The sequence below is a fragment of the Triplophysa dalaica genome, chromosome 6, assembly GCF_015846415.1.
Source record: "Triplophysa dalaica isolate WHDGS20190420 chromosome 6, ASM1584641v1, whole genome shotgun sequence".
Taxonomy (NCBI): domain Eukaryota; kingdom Metazoa; phylum Chordata; class Actinopteri; order Cypriniformes; family Nemacheilidae; genus Triplophysa; species Triplophysa dalaica.
The window spans coordinates 16,432,164-16,446,935 of record NC_079547.1 but is presented as its reverse complement, the minus strand read 5'-3'; the positions used below and the strand labels follow the sequence as shown (position 1 = coordinate 16,446,935).

The 14,772-nt window shown below is 38.6% G+C and overlaps 2 protein-coding genes across 4 annotated transcripts in view; both read right to left on the bottom strand.

Annotated features, from left to right (window-relative positions):
* The window catches only part of ddr2a (discoidin domain receptor tyrosine kinase 2a), a 29,690-nt gene extending 29,258 nt beyond the window's left edge, over positions 1–432 (bottom strand). The window contains 1 exon segment of the mRNA XM_056751121.1: positions 279–432. The gene's annotated coding sequence lies outside the window, so the exon portion shown is untranslated.
* Positions 433–1,886: 1,454 nt separating this feature from the next.
* Positions 1,887–14,669, bottom strand: uap1 (UDP-N-acetylglucosamine pyrophosphorylase 1). Of its 3 annotated transcripts, none has more exons than XM_056751204.1 (11): positions 14,523–14,669; positions 13,623–13,913; positions 12,645–12,849; positions 11,769–11,944; positions 11,041–11,213; positions 5,679–5,872; positions 5,120–5,260; positions 4,198–4,386; positions 3,314–3,355; positions 2,765–2,831; positions 1,887–2,632 (listed from the first exon to the last, which is right to left on the bottom strand). In XM_056751204.1, the coding sequence occupies exons 1-11, from the start codon at positions 14,542–14,544 to the stop codon at positions 2,540–2,542; spliced, it is 1,593 nt and encodes a 530-aa protein (XP_056607182.1). In that variant the 5' UTR covers positions 14,545–14,669; the 3' UTR covers positions 1,887–2,539. The 3 variants fall into 3 exon arrangements, 2 of the variants coding, with proteins under 2 accessions (XP_056607182.1, XP_056607183.1); XR_008907035.1 differs by having other exon boundaries at positions 2,580–2,632; positions 3,196–3,355; XM_056751205.1 differs by lacking the exon at positions 3,314–3,355.
* Positions 14,670–14,772: the final 103 nt, after the last annotated feature.

Sequence of the window (14,772 nt, the reverse complement as noted above, 5' to 3'; positions counted from 1 at the left end):
AAGTCCATTTAGCAGCACAGCTGGTCTGCGACAGTCCAATCAGTTCAATCACTGTATCAAGTATCACGTTGCTCTGCTATCCGCTATTTTTGCCTGCCATGCAAACAGTTTTCATACAGAGACTACGGCATACCATTCAGACACATTTTGAACACATTCTTTCATTCGTCATTATAATTCATGGATATATGTTGTAAGTCAGATATTTGTAATGACATTTTGACTCAAAAAATTATCTTAAGAAAAGTACTTTTTTTGCAGAAAGTATGCAAACTTACTTTATGGGTTGATTTTTTAAACCATTTCTCGCGTAGTTTCCTAATTCCAAGTAACGTGAAGGATTGAGGGGAGAAACAAGCCTCTTTCTTTCGCTCCGAAGTTTCTCAGATTCAGGCGCACTAAGCTGATGTAAGACACCTCTGGATGAAGGCAAAAAATCGAAGAGAGAGAGAGCGAGAGAGAGAGAGAGAGAGAGAGAGAGAGAGCGAAAAACGAACATTCTGAGGATTCCTGGGAAGCTGCCAAAGTCCCAGAATTCTTCATGCCATACAGAAGGTTTCAATTAAGTCAGACTCCCGTGACCAATCAGAGAAGATTTGCTTAAATATTCCTTCTCTTTCTTTTTTCTCATTTTGACAGCCTATGAAACTTTAGTGAATATGCTGATTTAGAGCAGGAGTAAGAAAATACAATGTTCTGTATTATTTTTTTCTATGATGATGATTATGTTATGTCTATGATCAGAGGTATTTTTCGCTACCATGTGGTGGGAGGAGGTACACATTTAAACATGTATTGAAGTTGAAGAAATCTTTCCCTTTATACGTTTCTTTACATCTACTATTTTGTTATTAAACACTTGTTTTTAAAGTTGAGGCTGGTTTTGAGTAATGCATGCAAATTTATATAAAAGCGTGTTATAGATATAGCTAAATTGTTTATGAATTGTCAGATTGGCATTTATAACCCAAAACGCCAATATAAAAGTTAATCCAGCCCAATATTAGCTTTTAAAGTTATGTACATTTTTTGTGATTTCTTGAGCGACTTGTGAATTTAGGCTGCATTTCCCTTTATATTCTTCCTCCACCTCTATATAGAGGGAAACCTTTCTGCCATATAATGAGAAAAGCAGTCCAAAAAATGTTTCCATTTTTTTACCGTTAGCTTTGGCCAGAAACAGAATATTTAATGATAATTTATAGATGGAAAACTGATATGGAACTATTGTTAAATGAGAAAACATAAGCAATAAAAATAAAAACTGTTATTTAAAGTTTATTTGAGATTTAAATAATTAATTTAAGTATAATTGAAAACCTACAATTTACCATGATTACATGCTGCTAAACTTTACGATATTTCTTGCACAGACCTGTAACTTGGGTTTATGAAGTACATATTGCTAAATCATCTTCTCTTCTGAACCCCAACATCCAGTCTCTTTACACTTGCGAGTCTTGTTCAGTTTAAAAATTTTGTCCTCGACATTTTACAATTAAACAGAAATAATTCTCTAAATTCTTAATCCGTTTAATTGTATGTATATTTCGCCTTGGTCCTGGTCTCTTTAAGTTAACATTTTTTTTTTACTAAAGAGGGAAACACCGATGAATGATTAGTGTGATTCTAACAAGAATTGTGAAAGACAATTAGTATTTTCTAGGCTTGTAGCAGATTTTGAAAGCATGTCTGTTTATACTAATCACATTCTTGAATCTGGCCATCATTCATATCTTTCTCTGTAGCAGAGATTAAAAGGTGACACAGAAAAACACATTCCAGAAATGTGGATGATTCCAATTTCTCAAATAACTATGAGAAACAAAGATTTAACCAATGTGTGGATATATGGGGCAAATCAAGAAATGACCAAACACTAATGCTAAGGTTTAACTATAAATGGTTATTTGAAACTGCAATATATAAAGGTGACTGACAAAATGACTCAAAATTATTAATGTTATACAAGAATGTGCATAAATATAATGTCATGAAGCTCAGGAGAATGACTAATCCAAAAGAAGATGCTAAAGATTACAAGAAAGCCAAAACAAGTGCATAAGATAGGAAGAGAAGAATATGGGGGAGTCAAAGATCACAAACTTCCAAAACGTCTTTGATGTCTGATTCAATGTCACTTTCAGGAAGAAAAGCATATGTGCCACTGACAGACATATTCATAGACCAGACAAAACATTCTACTATATTTTTTAAACATGTGTTTATAGAATGTATCAAATAAAGCAGGAAGTACCTAAAATCGCAGCAGTATCCATTCATGCAACTGTAAGTATTTTAATTAACCCACACATTGTGTATCATTTATGTTTTAGTTGTAGAAATAAAAATCTAAACAATGTGCACTGATATAAAAATAAATAAATAGTTTGATCATAAAACGTTTGATTATGACTGGCCGTGTGGCCCTTTCCCTCATTTTTATTGCACAGGAATTTCACAGTTTCCTCCACCCTGACAGGAAGAAAGAAGAAGATGACTTCATTTTGGTTTTTAAGTTCAGCGGAGAGCTCCGGGTTTACAGCCCGTTCTTCACGAGCTCGTGGACGCCGTTCTCATCGATCGTCAGAGTGGGCTGGAAAGCACGTCCGTTCACCAAATGTTCCAACCCCTTGAAACAAGGAACGATTCGATTTTAATTTCTCCCCAAAACAGTTCAAATGCAACATCACAGGACTGCAGATATGTTGAACATATCTTATATGGTTGCACATAAACCATAGACATGACAATTGAATCTTACCTCACCACCATAAGATACAAGAGGGGAGATTTCGCATTTGATTGGCAGGTCTGTTCCGTCCTTGAGGCTGTGATGGCATAAATATGGGTTAATGGGATATGCCTCTACTGTCCATGGCTGTCCAGATTAATGATATGAAATGATTTATGCAATATGGCATTTACATTACTAAAAAATTCAAAAGATTAAATAATGCTATCCATCATAGCATAGACAATGCATTTGTTAAATCATTTTATGCAATTTGCATTTGAATATTCATTAGAACATTCAGACATCATCACAACACTTGATTATCAGCATTTTATTCCAATCATTTGTTAAAATCGTTCCAGATTGCTTGGCATGCCCGATGCCCACTTCCCAGCATGCGTGTTATTCTGCCTGTTAGTAGATGCTTTCCGGGTCAGAGCCTGTTAAAAGATGCGAACCTTTGCCACGGTCATGTCTCGGATTTGACACCATCACCCACTGAGTTCTAACAGCTGCGCTAAGAGCGAAGCCCCATCACCATGCACTAAACGTACATACAACAGTGAAAATAGTTACTTCGGGCTGACTTCAGGTGTGACTGTCCCTGCTGGTCCATGTCTAGAAATGTATAAGTGAAGAAAACAATGTGAATGTGACAGATTCAGAATGATCTTTGTGAACTCGAGCTCTGTGAAGCCTTGTAGATGTTTAGTGAATGTACACCACAACAGGTGGGAAAGAGATGTATCCAACAATGAAGAAGTGGAGACTTCCTGGGATTTAAAAAGGTAACTTAAATTGAACTTTTTTTGATCATATACGTATGGTATTCCAAACCTGTATGCTGATGAGAACACTGTATAATGTAATAAATATAATGTAAATACGTAATATGAATAAAAATGAATTTAATGTAATAATATAAAAAAAGATATCATATATATATATATATATATATATATATATATATATGAATATATAGAACGGTTTGGATGGGGGGAAACACAACACAAAAGTAGACTAAAGTACCATTTATGTGCTATATTGCACTTCTTTTATCAAGTTATTTGACAACAATTTTATTTAAGGTACCATTTAAAAATGATTAAGACAGTCACATCAGATGCCAAAACACTTTTGTTAGCGTGGCATGTTAAATAAACGTTACAAATTTAGAAAAGAACTTACATTTTGGTATGCTCTTTACAAATAAAAAAGATTGCATATTTTAACAAGGCTGAATATAGTGGATGAGGCTACTTGTTTATTCTACCTAATGGTTCTTCTTGTTGGCATTCTTTAGTCTTTTTTGGATCTTGACAGCAATGGTGTCTATAGATAGTCCCTTGTATTAGCAGCAACTCTGGCAAATCTTTGAAAATTATTTTTTTGTGTTCAATAAAAGGAATACCAGCATAGAGGTCTGGAATGCCATTGTCATGTCTGTATGGGTGTCTTACCTAGGAATAGCAGGTATACGAGTTCCATTCTCATCAACGAAATGACCTCCAGCATTTAAGATCCAGCGGTGATGCAGGGACATGAGGGCGTGGCGAGCTGTAGTCGGGTTGTCCTTCCCATCCTGACTGTCTGCATTCTTTAAAGGAGAAAACTCATCTTCTCTCAGAACTTCATATACCACAAATGTTCTGAAACGCACGAAACACACAATAGACTGATGTTACAAATCTATACAAAATTATTTTTCTATTGTAAAATCTGTATATTATATCCCATGACCACTCTGCAATTTTACATTTTCAAATAAGCGTAATTTAGTTTGAATTATAAGAGGTTTTTTCTCATGGGGACTAAAAAATGTACTTAAAATCTTTCACACTGTAGGTTCTGTGTAACATACAGACATTGTTATTTTATTTAACACTAGTCACCGTTCATAATACTTTTAAAATCAAGATTTTCTGGTTAGTTTGCTAGCTCCATTTATACTTCTTCAGAGCTATTAAAAGACGGCAACCGCTATATTCTTTGTTGTCTGGCATAGGTCTTTTACAGTATTTAAGGGATTTGGGAGGCTGATGAATCTTCGAGCGAGAGTGAAACTCAATAACTTTATACTGACGTAATGACTGTCCTGACTGAGAAAACTCACAGGATTCCTAAATGTGTCCCACTAAAAAAAGGCAGAGATGGAATTTCAGGATAATTCTCTCATTTAGAGTCTAAACAAAACTGCTCGATCACGGTTAATGCATCAGGTTTGTACTATGTTGCATGGCTTCATACATTCAATACTTCAAAAACTCTGATCCTCTCATTCCAACCAATTTTAACACTTCACTCAACCTGGTTGAATCAGGAAAACCTTTTCGTCAATGGCCCATATACTTAAAACAGGGATGGAAAAGTCCCGGCACTAACTTGGCAAACTGGAATATGTCGAAGACAAATTTTTCCATCTTAATCCCATTGGGTTTGTCAGGTTTGATTAGCTGTCCTTGCGGGTTCACATAGGGAATCTTCTTCTGTGCCACATGGTGCTGCAACTGCGGCTCATGAGTCCTGGAAAACAGATAAGAGAGATGAAGACAGACCTATGCGGGCCGAGACAGAACGAAAAGTAAAGCATGTTCTTTGGGTTAAAATTTCATGAAAATTACAACAAGAGAACACGTCTGGCAAAGCCATCTGCGTTTAAAATACCAGACGCTCGAAAACTGCAGATGTTCCACTCCTGACTTTCCCTAATATTCTCAGCGCACATTAAAGTCAGTTTCATCCTGTCTACTATTTACAAGATGGCAAACCTTATTGGAAACAGCTCATAGATGCAGCTATACTTTGTGTTTTAAAGTTGATCGCCTAGCAACTAAAAAGGATCGAATACCTCAGCTCTGAGTAATTGAAAAATCGGACAGCTAATACTGATTGAATTAAACTGAAAATAAATAGCAGCAGACTGATGTAAAGGTAAAAGCACCTCATGATCTCCTGAAGGAATGGAAGGGTGAAGAAATGATTGGCTATGTTGGCGGTGTTGAACATGAGCCGTCCATCGGGGCTGCGCTTCTCCGCCGTTGGCAAGGTGATCTCGCTGTACTCCACGACTTGATAACGCCCATCTACTTTAGAGACCACGCCCACTGCCTCTGTGGGATTTGTCTTCTCTACAACCTGCCAATCAGAAGCAGATTTTTGAAACTATACAAACACTGATGAACTGATGCACTGATGAATTGTTAATATTCTGGAAATTTGTACCTGATAGCCCTACTTATAAACCAATACGTAAAACTAACACCGTGTCTACACTAGATGCGGCGCGTGTGATGCAACAAAAGACATCAGAACCTATTATCATTTTAAATTGTGTCCACATTGGATGCGGCGCGACAATCCCATTAGAACAAGCTGTGTGTCATGTCGTGTTGTGCCGTTCGCATCCAGTGTAGGCACAGTGTTACTGTTGTGTATAGAGACAAGGCAAGAATACAGTTTTGAACAATGATTCTAATGTTTGTGTTTATTTTTAACATTAAGGTGTGGATTTAAGTGCACCCATAAACTGTTAAAGGCTAATCTCTTTTTATTTGATCACTGGACAATCTAATAAAAAAAAAAAACGCATTAAATAAACCTGTAAACCTAAGTTAATTATTCAATTTGTTTATTGAATGTCATAAATTTTTCATAACAAGAGATAATTTTTCAAATACAAAATAATTTGTAACTATTTGAGAATGCATTTATTATGTCACTTTTGTGCCAGTTTAAAATAAGCCCCTGTTTGTTTAAATGGAGAAGACCACACACTCCATCCCGTGCGGTGTTTGCCTGAGGTTTGAATTTTTGTACTAAATTACAACAGTGGCAAAGGCAGAAAATCCTTTCCATTCATCTGAGTAACAAATTACAAACTTCTGAGACGAAGGCATAGCATTGGGGGAAAAGCCACTTTAAGTGCATGCTTACCCACTAGAGAAGTGGGTGGGTTCGGCTTTTCTTAGCTCCCTCCCCCTGTCACGCAGGAACTGTTTAACTGCTACCATCTTATAAGAGCGTGGTATTCAAACCCAGCTGTTAAGTGTTTATATCACGTGCAAATAGTTTTATGAATAAAAGTGCGTTTAACCACTGCGTGCAGCAGTTGCGTGCAGCCCTCATCGCATAAAGACTGAAGAGTGTAAAGACCATAGACTCTACCTGCGCGATTCCACCAAGCAAGGACACCGGCAAGGCCCTTGAGTATTGCACTTTTATATTACATTTTTGCACGTCTATTTTTTCTCTTCTTGTCACTTGTTATTCCTTATTCACCGTTTGACTATGTGTTTTCAAATCCCTACTATCACTACACTCGTAAATCACCGGGATCACATAGAAGGCCACGCTATGCTAATGCTAATAATCTGCACACTCTTTCAGCATTCAGACGACCTCTATTACATTTACCATTTGTCTATGGAACAGCAAATCTGCTGTAAACAAAGCAGATTTCATCACAGCTTTTACTAAACATTCTGGTCTTTCTCTTTTAGCACTTACTGAAACCTGGATCAAACTGGAGGACACTGCCACACCGGCTGCTCTCTCCAATAAATACACTTTATCCCACAGCCCACGCATATCAGGGAGGGGTGGAGGAACCGCTCTACTCATTCCTAACGACTGGAAATTCAAACAGCTGGCACTCTCATGTGACAACGTCACCTTCGAATCTCATGCGACAACATCGCTTTCGAATCTCATGCTTTTACTGTCATCCACCCTGTAAAAAGTCATGTTGTAGTTATCTATCTTCCCCCAGGTCAGATTGGACATTTCGTGGAGGAGTTGGATACGCTTCTGTCATCCTTCACAGAGGATTGTACTCCACTGGTGGTACTTGGAGACTTCAATATCCACCTTGAAAAACCACAGGCTGCCGACTTCAACAACATGCCTGCATCATTTGACCTCAAGCGAGTTCCCACATCGGCAACTCATAAGTCTGCTAACCAACTAGATCTTATCTACACACGCTACTGCTCCAATCATGACTCACAGATCACCGCACTGCGTATGTAAGATCATTTCCTAATCAATCTTGATCTCGACCTAACTCCCCCAGACACTACACATGCCTCCCCACTGGTCACATTCCGACGCAACCTACATACACCCTCTCCGTCCCGCTTATCCTCTGGGGTCTCCGCCAAGCTCCCTCCCTCTGAATAGCTGTCTCGCTTGGACACTAACACCGCCACTGACACTCTCTGCTCCACACTTACCTCCTGCTTAGACAGCTTATGCCCCCTTACATCTTGGCCATCCCCTTCTGCCCCCTGGTTATCTGATGTTCTCCGCGAGCATCGCGCCACACTCAGGTCAAAGTGGCGCAAATCCATAGAATCCACTGACCACAGTCGCTATCAGCCTCTCCACTCTTCTTTCTCTGCTGATGTCTCCTTTGCAAAGACTCAATCCTACCATGCTAAATTCAACAACTCACCTAACTCTCGTACTCTCTTTAAAACCTTCTCTGCTCTTCTTTGCCCGCCTTCCCCCTCACCTGCATCGGACTTAACACCTGATGAGTTTGCATCTTTCTTCGTGAAAGAAAACTAACATTATCAGCAATCAGTTCTCTGCGCTGCCACCTCTTAATCACTCCCGAACCCCCGACACATGTTCGCTACCCTCTTTCTTCCTCCTATCTGAAGATGACGTTTCCAAGGTCATATGTTCAAACCACCCAACAACCTGCCCGTTAGATCCCATCCCCACTCATCTCGTCAAGGCCATCTCTCCATCGTTTATTCCCTCTCTGACCCATATTATCAACAAGTCTCTCATCACTAGTACATTTCCTGCAGTCTTCAAAGAAGCCCTTATCCGCCCACTACTGAAGAAACTCACTCTTAATCCTGCATTATTAGATAACTACAGACCGGTATCGCTCCTCCCCTTCATTGTCAAAACTCTTGAGTGTGCTGTATGTAACCAGCTCTCCTTTTTTCTCATGCAGAACAACTTGCTGGACAGCAACCAGTCAGGTTTCAAGAGCGTTCATTCCACTGAGACTGCGCTGCTCTCGGTCATTGAATCCCTGAGACTGGCAAGAGCTGCTTAGAACTCATCTGTACTCATCCAACAGGATCTATCTGCTGCCTCTGACACCGTTAACCACCACATCCTCCTGTCGACCCTCAAGGCTATGGGTGTCTCCAGAATGGTGCTTCAATGGTTCAGGTCTTACCTTTCAGGTAGGTAATTTAGAGTACCCTGGAGAGGTGAGGTCTCATAGTCCCAAGATCTTGATACAGGGGTGCCTAAGGGCTCAGTACTTGGGCCGTTGCTCTTTTCTGTGTACATGAAATCCCTTGACTCTGTAAATAAGAAACATGGCTTTCCTATCGCTGCTATGCGGATGATAAACAACTCCACCTGTCATTTCAGCCTGACGATCCGACTGTCTCTGCATGCATTTCAGCATGCCTGAGTCACATTTCGCTCTGGATGAAGGACCATCACCTGCAGCTGAACCTTGCAAAAACAGAACTGCTTGTAATACCGTCCGACCCTAAACTCCATCACAACTTCTCCATTCAACTGGGCTCATGAACCATCACATCTTCCAGAACGACCAGAAACCTGGGAGTGTTGATCAGTGATCAGCTAAACTTCACAGATCAGGTTGCCAGCACAACTTGGTCGTGTAGATTCATCCTCTACAATATTAGGAAAATTAGACCTTTCATATCCGAGCATGGTCCTTGTCCAGGCTCTTGTTCTGTCCAGACTGGACTATTGCAATGTGGACTTCCTGCTTGCACGACCAAAGCTCTACAGATGATCCAGAATGCAGCAGCAAGAGTGGTCTCCAATCAACCGAAGAGAGCACACGTCACTCCTCTCTTCATTAAGTTACATTGGCTCCCTATAGTCGCTCGCATTCAAGACTCTGCTCCTGGCCTACAAGACCACCACTGGTTTGGTACCCCTTTATCTTCATCATCTTACGCAGACTTATGTACCCACCAGATCTTTACGCTCTGCAAACAAACGACGTCTTGTTGTGCCATCCCAAAACGTAAAAAAAAAAAATCATGATCCTTCTCAATGAGGACAATCATAGCAATTCCAGTTTATACATATATATAGTAATTTTGGCCGCACAGTGTACTTATGCTAGTCAACAAATAAGACTAAATAAATGCTTCGAAATTAGAAAAGAAAACAGCATTGCTGTGGCTCTCACTACCCCAAACCTTGGCTATTTGGTTGAAGCTAGCAGTATGGTTACATGGCCAATTTTTTCAGAGCGTCATATTAAATTCTCAAATACGTCAAAGGCTGCAAGGCTACACTGAGAATAATGCCTAAATTAATTGGTATCCTGCATCACCAGGCTTGTTTTATGAGAGCTTTAAAAGCAATTAAGCTCCTGACTGCAGACTATTTAAATTTTCTCCAAAACCACTGTTCCGTGTAAAAAGTGTTTGCTGTCGATTACATAGGCTATAAATGCACAAGCAACATGTTACTCAAGACACCTTATGAAAATGAACCATGGTTTAACTATAGCAACCATGGCTTTTTGGCTTTATTTGTAGTACAACCATTATACACAATAATTCACTCTGGTCTCACTGTAATAACAATAGTTCACACATGATGTTTGTAGTTTAACCGTGATAATACAAAGGTAAACAATCTTTCAAAAACTTGGTTGCTCCACTTTTACTAAAGAAAAAATAATGTTTAATAATTGTATTGCTAATATTTTATTGCTATAGAACGTGCGACCAAAAATATGAAATTCAAATATCATGATTATGTTATTAAATAGATGCAGTAGTTCAGTGTGTTAGAGTTGTGAAGCAAGTTCTCAGGTGTTTATGCAGTCCTACTTTTTTTAAGTGTAATAAAACCAAAGTTTTACAATGCTTCTAAGGGTGGAAGACTTTTTGAAAGTTTCAGATAGAAACACGCTAAATGATCAAATCTGCCGACAGGCACAGACTTTCTGCAAAAGGACCAAGACTGAAAATCTGGGAAAAATCTGAGCAAAAGTCTTGTAGTGTATTTTAGCATTAGGCAACTTCTCCATCTAGTGGACTAACAAAGAGAATTTCACTTACATAATGTGAAATAAGCAACACCTTACAATATATGTGAAAAGGAATTAATATAACATTAATGCTTAAAAAACAAGTTGTACAAGGACGAGGTAAATAAGTTCGAGGTAACACGCCCTCTGTGAGCACTCAGAGTTGAAACATATTTGCATAATGACTTGTGTAGTATGTAATGGTGGAACAGGAAATACTTGGGTAGGGTTGAATGTGGTGAGGACTGACCTTTGCACCACAGTCTGCTCCTTTGAGTGAACAGAAGCCAATGAAAGCAGGGTCGGCTACTTTTACAAGGATGTTGTCCACGCAGTAAACATGGATGTAGGATATTCCTCTCTTCTCCATGTCTTCTACAATTTTCTGTGTGCCCAAAGCTCTGTACAGTCCACCATTTCCATCTGAAATGCAGAGGTTGAATAAAACAGGCATTGAGGCTTTAATTTGAAAAATGTAACTCCAAATGTAAGGGGAGCTGCACATATTTGCTATAAATGTATCGCTACATCTATTTCTATAAAAAAAAACTATAAAAAAATTAAATGCAAAACATTAATCAGAGGAATAAGATCTGCTGTTATTAAAATATACTATATATACAAAATGCTGGAATAGAAAAGAAGAGAAATTGCTAGTAGATTTGACTGTTTTGTCTTTGGATAAAAGCGACTGTCAAATGAAAAAATGTAATGTAAATTATTCTTTTAAAATTAAGAAAGAAATCCAGAACTCGCTACATATAGCAAATACAAGAGGACTGCTGTTAATATAAGGAATTTTGTGGTGAGATAATAAGAGACACATGTTAAAATCTCACACCCAATTATCTGTATACAGGAAGCTTTATCTTATGATAATATTATAAGTAAACCGTTCTTTAAAATCCAAATAATGTTTTGGGCCCACTTGACCCATGACCACTGGCTGAAGGACAAATAAATGTGTTTGAAACTCACCTGGTGCCATTGCTAGTTTGCCTTTGCCCTCTAGAATAATTTTTCCATTGAAGTCCATAGCAGGAAGCATGCCTTGCTGAAAGAATATCACGTTTTCTTCCTTCAGACCAAAATTTTTGTTTTGTGAGAAGAAATCTTTGGTCATGTTCATTGTTCTGCCACTTGTCATGATGTACCTACGAAATGAAAACATGAATCATGCCATTGCGAAATCAGTAGTTTTAGAAAATTGTTAGAACAAACTAGAACTTAAACAAGCAGTTCACTTTAAAATAAGCCCCCATTGACTTTCAATAGTAATGTACTAAAATGATTTTATATAATTTAAAGTTATTACTACTCCTTTAAGTATAAAATATTTTCTACTTCAAGGAAGTGTTTGAAAAGTCTGAAATATTTTTGCAATTCTATTTGGTTCTATACAACAATTTACATAATATGGCAAACTTATACAATCAATGTCTGTGTCAACTGAAGTGCATAAAAATGACTTTCTCTTCCTTTCAAAAAACTTTAATACAAAAACATATCTCTGCAGCATGTACATGCTATGGCCTTGTGGGAAAAAAAATCAGATTTTATCAGAAATACAGATTTTCTATCCCACCAACTTTGTGAGGTTGACATGCTGTTCTGATGCCATGATCTCATGCTGTCAAATATTTATCTCAAGACATTTATAGTGGGAAACCTGCATTATGATACGGGGAAAACACTTCCTCAACATAAAAACAAGTCCGGTAACCCAGGTGACTACATTCAACAATCATTGACCATATCTGACTGACATTTCCTTTATATTTACTTTCCACTGCTTTAACTGTACTTGCACAGTAACCGAATCTGCTTCAATTGTGTGTTTGACGAAAATCTTACCATGGAATGCAGCACTTCCTCGAGTGTTGCTTCTCGGCAAGCTGTTCTAGTCTACGAATGCGTTCGGCCTGGATCTGAAAGAGGGTTTTGTGGGATGGGAGGGTTACGTCGTACATGCCTTTAGGATATTGCACACCCAACCGTGTCCCCTGACCTCCAGCCAGCAGAAGAACTGCCACTTTGTTCTCTGATATACAGCGCAGGCCTGTGTGACAAAGGAAGGATAAGTCACTTTAAAGGTGATTGTGTCAGCAAACATAAGTTCTTGTCAAATTATTTATTATTAAACACAATTTAAATATGCTGCATTATTGACTGTTAACATTTTATTTACCCAGTTGGATGACACAAAAAGCATATTAAATGTCCAGGTTTTCAAGCAGCAGTTTTTATAGAAGTATTACAGATAAGAGGGGTGATTATCATTTGCTTTTATGAGAGTCTCTTTATCTTACATAAATTGCAGTTATGTTCCTCATGACCTTACCCACACGCAGCCTTAAACAGGCTCATGGTTGAACAAATCACACATAAACACGACATACACAGTAAAAGTCATTCGGGTGCCATAGCAATATGAAGCGATTAAAGATGATGTGATGCTGAATGAGATCAACATGATTCAGAAAAGCAATTTGCGTCAGACCTTACCAGAACCAGATGTTTTAACTCCTCATTGGAGCGTCATCCCCCACGAGTGAAGTACTGGGATAAAAACCATATCCAATCGTTTTTTCTAATCCCTATCTGTCTATTTTTTAAATATTAGAGTGGCTTTCGACTAACCCTGAAGAAATGTTATTGTAATCACATATCTGTTAAATTAAACGAAACATAACACTATATATTTAGAACGTCACACTGGCCAAAGCTGGGTGAGGCTCGAGGACCTGCTTAACCACTTTTGGCTAGTTTAAGCTTCATTTTTTCTTAACCATTATCAAGATAATATGACGGCGATGAATCATTTAAACTCACCTTCTCTTTCCCATTCTTTAAGACACTCGTGATCACGTGTTACGCTGCCCAAAACCTCTCGGGGAACCGGCTCCATCCTATTGTCCACCTTCTCCTGGGAGATCTGACCAGAGGTCTTCATGGCATTTTGGAAAAATGTATTAATCTCAATGAAGTCCATGTTCTCCACAACAAGACTCATCTCTGCTTGTTCCTCCGGGCTCAGCTGGTCCCAAAACTGCAGGATGTGAGACTGCCCAGCTTCAGCGAGTCTCTCAGCAAGTTTCTTGGTGTCCATGGTCTCTGTCAGATCTGGAAGAGCAGTGATGGAACAAAGTGGAAGTTACACTATTTATCTGAAAGTCTTGGCTTGTGCATCCATACTATCCCACCCATAAACTGATAACTAGTCTGCCTACGTGTTCAGACAAATAGACTATGGGTGGGCAGAGGCTAAAGTCATTTTAACCTCAATGAGATAACGTTAAATATCCTATTTATGGTTGGCAGGAACGCGAAGAAGATCATTTCTGGTAATCTATATTGTATAATAAAGTTTGATAAGAGACGTTCTCTTGTTTAGGATTATCGTTACACCTGCCCCATAAAATCCAGTTGTGGTCTTACAATACAAATCTACAATATACTCTGTGCCTAAGGTTTAACTGTTAGCGCAATACTGACAGCAAGGTAACAAGGAGCATCATATCCATTCATAGAAAAAAAAGACTTTTAATGTAAAAGCGAGTAATTTATAAAAAAGGGTTAATCATATCTGTTTACATTTTTGTAGATTAAAGCAGTCATTGACGTAAATTGCGTGGACAGCCACTGTAGCCTCCCACTCAGCATTTCGCTGACTACAGAGGAGCCAACAAATGTTTTATGAAGGCATATTAAACCATTGTATTATATTCTTACCTTCGGAGCTGCTTCTAGTCATTCAGTATTTCCCTCTCACTTTAGCTGGATAAGAGACACGGCTACATCTTTTAATAAAGAGCACCTCCTTCACCCGGGAACCTCCTACTATATCCGTCAGATTGACGTGGCAGAATACAAACCGAAACCCCCAACCAGTCAAACGAGACCCGCGGACTTTTCTCCGCCCATATTCAGACAAGTCTCACCTCCTGTGGAAGGATTGGCCAAAGAGGGAGCGTGGCTACTT